This window comes from Antrostomus carolinensis, unplaced genomic scaffold (genome assembly GCF_000700745.2).
Source record: "Antrostomus carolinensis isolate BGI_N321 unplaced genomic scaffold, ASM70074v2 Scaffold54201, whole genome shotgun sequence".
Lineage (NCBI taxonomy): Eukaryota > Metazoa > Chordata > Aves > Caprimulgiformes > Caprimulgidae > Antrostomus > Antrostomus carolinensis.
Genome location: NW_010293093.1, coordinates 1 through 5,359, shown reverse-complemented (window position 1 = coordinate 5,359; position 5,359 = coordinate 1). Strand labels below are relative to the sequence as shown.

At 40.1% G+C, this 5,359-nt stretch overlaps 1 protein-coding gene across 1 annotated transcript; it reads right to left on the bottom strand.

The window, feature by feature from the left end:
* Positions 1-4,480: 4,480 nt before the first annotated feature.
* On the bottom strand, positions 4,481-5,345 carry LOC104532057 (ankyrin repeat and BTB/POZ domain-containing protein 2-like; the record flags this gene model as incomplete). The annotated part of the gene is made up of 1 exon (XM_010177146.1): positions 4,481-5,345. A coding segment is annotated over exon 1 (865 nt), but the record flags the coding sequence as incomplete, so codon positions are not given.
* Positions 5,346-5,359: the final 14 nt, after the last annotated feature.

The following is a 5,359-nucleotide window of genomic DNA, read 5'->3' as shown; positions in this document are numbered from 1 at the left end:
TGCCCAGGAATCCCCAGTAAGCAACGTCACTTCAAACCATTGCTTCAGATACGATGACACAGAAGAGAGAGGTGGGTCTTTTGGTTTTTTGGGTTTTTTTTAATTATTTGCAAACCACACGTGGTACTGTTTTACTGGCCTTGTACTTCGACTCAGCTTAGCTTATTGATTGCATTTGCAGCTCTCTTCCCCAAAACGCCCCCCTTCCAACATGCAGGTTTTTTTTCCTTAATAGTTGTGAAGCTGATAGTTTATTAAAATTGATGAGGCTCTTTATGAGCCCACCAGTTTGTTCATCTCAGATAACAAAAGGCCATTTCATTTATTGAAATGTCAATTCTTTTTCATGCTAGATTTCAGTACAGTACCATGACTACACTGAACTAAGAGAAAAGTTATTTCAGACCATTTTAATAACTATAAAAAGGAATTATTCAATGGCATAGCTAAAAAATCCTCAGTGCCAAAATCAGCTGCAGTGAGAAATAGAAAAGAAAGTGGCATTAGTTAGTGATCCTAAATCTAAAATCCACACTTGATGCTCAGTAGGGTGTGCAACAGCATTTAGTATCAGAGGGAAGAAAATTCATCCCTGGTCTAATTTTATTGAGTCCAAATCATTCCCTCCTGCCATGAGGAAAGGTTACACATTTTCCGCCTCAGTCCCTTTCTAAGAAAAACCTCTCAAGAAGACATAAGCAGAGCTTATTTCAGACTCTGTTTCTACTACTCATCAGCTGAGGAAATCACCAGCCTAATCTGTGGATTAGTTTGTCCACAGAGAACTTCAAGTGTTTCAGCTAAGAAGTATGTGAAGAAAAAATGTTAACAAGTTGAATTCTAACCACTCCCCCCCCTTTTTTTTTATTGTAACAACATCTGTCAACACTTATATCTACAGAACATGGGGATGTGCTGATGCATTAAATAGCACAGCAGGTGGATTGGCTGCCACAGGAGTGCTCGGCAATAACCAGATACTTAAATACAACAGAAGTGCTGCAGTTAACAGGGCAATAATATCAAAATGTATTTGCAGTGCTGACAGTCCAGATTCTAATGAACCGTGCACCAGCCAAACACAGGAACATCAAGTAAAAGAAGCACATTTCCAAGGTAAGTTCATATTTCTCCTTGTCTCCCAAATGTTTTCAGTGAGTAGACTCTAATATTACAATTTAACATGTTTCAAAATCCCTGTGAAACTGTCGGATGCATTCTCTGCTTTAGCTGTATCAAACCACTGCATATCACACCATCTGATTAAAAACAGAAATAAAGCATGTATTCCAATCTACAGGAATTTAGTTTTTAACTTTCCAGTTGCTATGTTGTTCAGGAGCTGCTTATCAATGTTGCTGCTTTTAAAGACGTTTCATTTTCTTTCCAGCTTGAATTACATTATTTTCACAACATCCCACCTAGACCCTGAAAAGTCTGGAAAGATTTCATTCACCCTTGGAGGCATCAACACACCCAGAGAGCTTTCCAGAACTCCTTACGGCCACGAGCTCAGTGACATTCCTCCTTCCAAGGTGGAGAAACTGAGTACCAAGCATGAAATCAGAACTCACGCTAACAACAGCAGAAAACATCTCACAGGAGCAGCAAATAGTTGAGTAAAAAACAGCTTCACAGAAAGGGTGAATAAATAAATAAACCCCAGATTATTATTTATTTACAAATAATAATATTAAAATTCCCCTGAAGTATTTACAGAGTGTTAAACTTTCCCCTTCATGCACCAGGTGTTGATCAAAACATGTTTGTTACAATACAGAATATTAAGCTTTCAGCCTCATAAGCCTTAGGAGCAGTGCTTGGGCTGTCTTTGATGGGAGATTAGTCGCTGAAGAAATACAGGTTTAAACCTCAGTCTTGAGAATTTACAAAGATTTATGTATTTCCTGACTGTTTCTTAGACTCTAAAGAAGGACGCTATCCTGATCTAATAATGAAAATTGTATTCAATAGATCATAATGCCAGAAAGGTCCATTATGATAATCCAGTGAAATCTTCTGCATAGTACTGCTGCCACGGATTTCATCCAGAGATTGCAATGCTTGACTGGAGTTAGAACTTAACCTCTAAGTGCTTTTTATCTCTAACATCAAACACAGTACTATAAAACAAAATGCAACAAACACACGCCAAGTTCCCAATTTACGAGTACTCCATTAAAATGTTCTTACTATAAAAGAAAAAAAAAAAAATGACAGTAAAGCAAGTTTTCCTCTTCCTTATGCTGGAATAAATCCAGTTATTTTACCACCAGATCTACCTCAGATTTAAATTAATGTAAAATATAAGATCATTTGAAAGCACTGCAGAGAATGATGTGAATACTACTCATTTACAATTCCTACAGGGAGAAAGAATAAACAAGTTATTTCAAGCTTTTTGCATCCATATAAAACCATTTGTGGCCTTAGAACTGCAAGAAAAGCCATTTAGAAGATTCACTGACTTGTGTCAGGTAAAATACTAGTGACAGACTGTCACAGGAAATCACAGGATACCTTCATGTATGGTTTTATTCAATTTTCAGACTTAAAAAATGCATTAAATTATTGATGGAATTGATCTGAAAGACAAGAACAACAAAAGAGGCAACAGAAGCCAATCCTTCTGTGGCCAGTGGCTGCTTGGTATTCCACCAGGCAAGCGTTATCATAACTGACCATTTGGTGGTTTGAATATTTATAAGCATTTCCTTGCACAGTCACTTGTGGTTCCATTCAACACCAGCTTCATTCATTGCAATTTTTCCAAGCAAGAGACTTCTCTTAAGAAAAAAAAAAATAAGCTCCATGAGGGACTGACTGTTCCTCTCCATTTTACGCACAGAACCCGGGTGGCAGAAGCACTGAGCAGAGAGCAGCTGAAGTACATGTTTTACTTTACACAACCACAATATTTTACTCCAGTTTCCCTGAATAAGCAACAAGAGAGGGAATAGAATCCTCTTTTTTGATCTGGTGACAAATACTCCCATGATACATAAAGAATTATGACAAATGTTTTAGCAGAGGACAAGACATCCCTGTATCGTTACAATCTTCCCTTGAAGAGCTTGTAGTTAAAAAAGTAGATGCCTATGTTTGAATTTTAAAGTTACAGTTGTGTTTTGTACCAGCGCCAAGAGCACATCCCAAAGGGCTCCTCACATTTATTTCACATGTATTCAGGAACATTCTCAGTGGACAGAGGGCAGATAGAGTGCACAAGAGAGGTTTTGTGAGCGCTGCAATAGCAGCCGTCCTCTTAACGTTGTAAGGATGCACCAGGCTGACCCAATGTGACATCATTGCTTTGGTGTAGGACAACTACAAGAAATCAATGCACCCAAAGGAGCAGAAGTTGAGTCAGCCCTTTTCTGACAAAGCCTTTCATTACTAACATTCACCTAAAGTAGATGTTTTCCACAAAGAAAATCCTTTACCTGTCTCTCGTTACGAGATTAGCTTTTGAAGAGGACCAAGCCACTTGGTTTTATAAAAAGTTAAATCAGAAAGATATTACACATGGAATATCTGACCAGACCCATGAGGCCAGCAAAAGTCATGAAACTGTGTGTGGTACACAGAGTAGTTTTCTAAATTTAATGTTTCTCTAAATTTTTCCATGGAAAAATATGGTACTGCTCAGTGTGACAATGCAAAATAAACAGTGCAGCTTCTTAACAGAACTGTCATGACTTAAGCTTTTCAAATCATTTCTCATTCTCAGGAAGACGCCAGCATTCCTTTATCTGCTTATTTGTTTAACTGTTCAAAAAGTCTACTTTCTAAACAAATTAGAGAGGTAAGTATCTTAATGCTATGCTATTCTCATTACTGAGGCACCATCCTACATACTCACTTTGGCAAGCCAAGGACAAGCTCTTGTTTATTGCACGAGTGTAACTGCAACACAGGTTTCTGCAAAACTTGGAATAAGTCTAAGGAACATGGAGTTATAAGTTTTTGCTCAGAAACTGAAATTTACGACTGCAAAGGAAAAAAAAAAAAATGTTGTTTTCCCTCTCCAGGCTGTAGGTGGGAACAGCATCTTTAAGATGAAATTGCAAGATACTTACAACAATGTCAATTTCGTTTAAAAAACAACAGTAGTATTTTCTGACAAGCAGCTTGTAAAGCAAGTTTCATCTTGTGGTTAAGAGAAGCATGTTTAGTTATAGTAAAAATGCTCAAACCAGCAGCTGGTAGAAAGTTAAGTAGACATTTGTTAAGACAATGGGGCTTGGTTTCCCCACAGCCTCAGCACCTTTTATAAGCTGGTACACCTTAAGAATAAAGCAGGATCCTTCTTGCCTGGTGGAAGCGTCACGCTTGCTTTACGCACACACAAACCACAACCAAGACTCAATTCAGATGAAAAGAAAAACCAAAAAAAAACCACCGAGTCCACAGAAATCAACAATTTTTACTGTAAAGCTCACTGGTATGAAGATTAGAAATTGGAAAAGCTGGATCTTACCATTAGCATTTTTCCCACAGATGAGATGCTCGTAAGGTTGCAACACTCCCCAAAGTTCAGCATCGTTGTTGATAACCATCTCCAGGATTTCAGCTGAGATCTCTCCTCCTCCACCATCCGGGCTCTGACTTGCCAAAACCCTAGCCTTAATCTCTTCTACAAGGTTTTCCACGCAAGCTGTTAAAGAGATGGCTGCATATTCATGGATCCTAACCGAGATCCTCGTGTCCACCATCCACCTGAAAAACCTCCCCACTGACAAGGTGAGGCCGCACCTAGCCGATTTCCCTTTCCTCAATCCATCTCCAGCGCTCATGCTGTACAGAGAAAGAGCTTTGACAGTCGCTAAGACACAACTTTCTGACAAGGACCAGCTCTGGATGAGCTTGATCGCGCTCTGCACCTCAAAGCGGGTGCACTTGGAGTGCATGACGCTGAGGCGCTGGGCTTCCCTGGAGACGCGGATCAAGGCTCGTCTCAGCAACTGCGAGAGCCGCCGGACGGCTTCCTGAGAAAAGCTCCTGCTGTTGCCATCCCCCTTCCCTTTTCGGAGTATTCTTCCAATGTCTTCATCAGTCCAAGGGTATTCCTCTAGATCCGGCAGCTTAGGACACTTGGAAAAGATATCTGCAACCTCGGGGTCTTCCGGCAGAACAGTGTTCACGGTATCCCAGCTGTTGTTCCTACTGTTCATGGAGCCCGAGTAGTACCACCAGTTGCCTCTGTGCTGAGAAGAGGTGAAGGCTTGGGAGTTGGACTTGGAAGAAGAGAGACTGAGGGATCTGCAGGAATCCCCTGCCCCATAACCAGAGTCCAACGTTAAATCCTCCAGGGTCTTCAGAGTCGAGCTGTATATCCCAGCCATAGGAAAAACCAGTC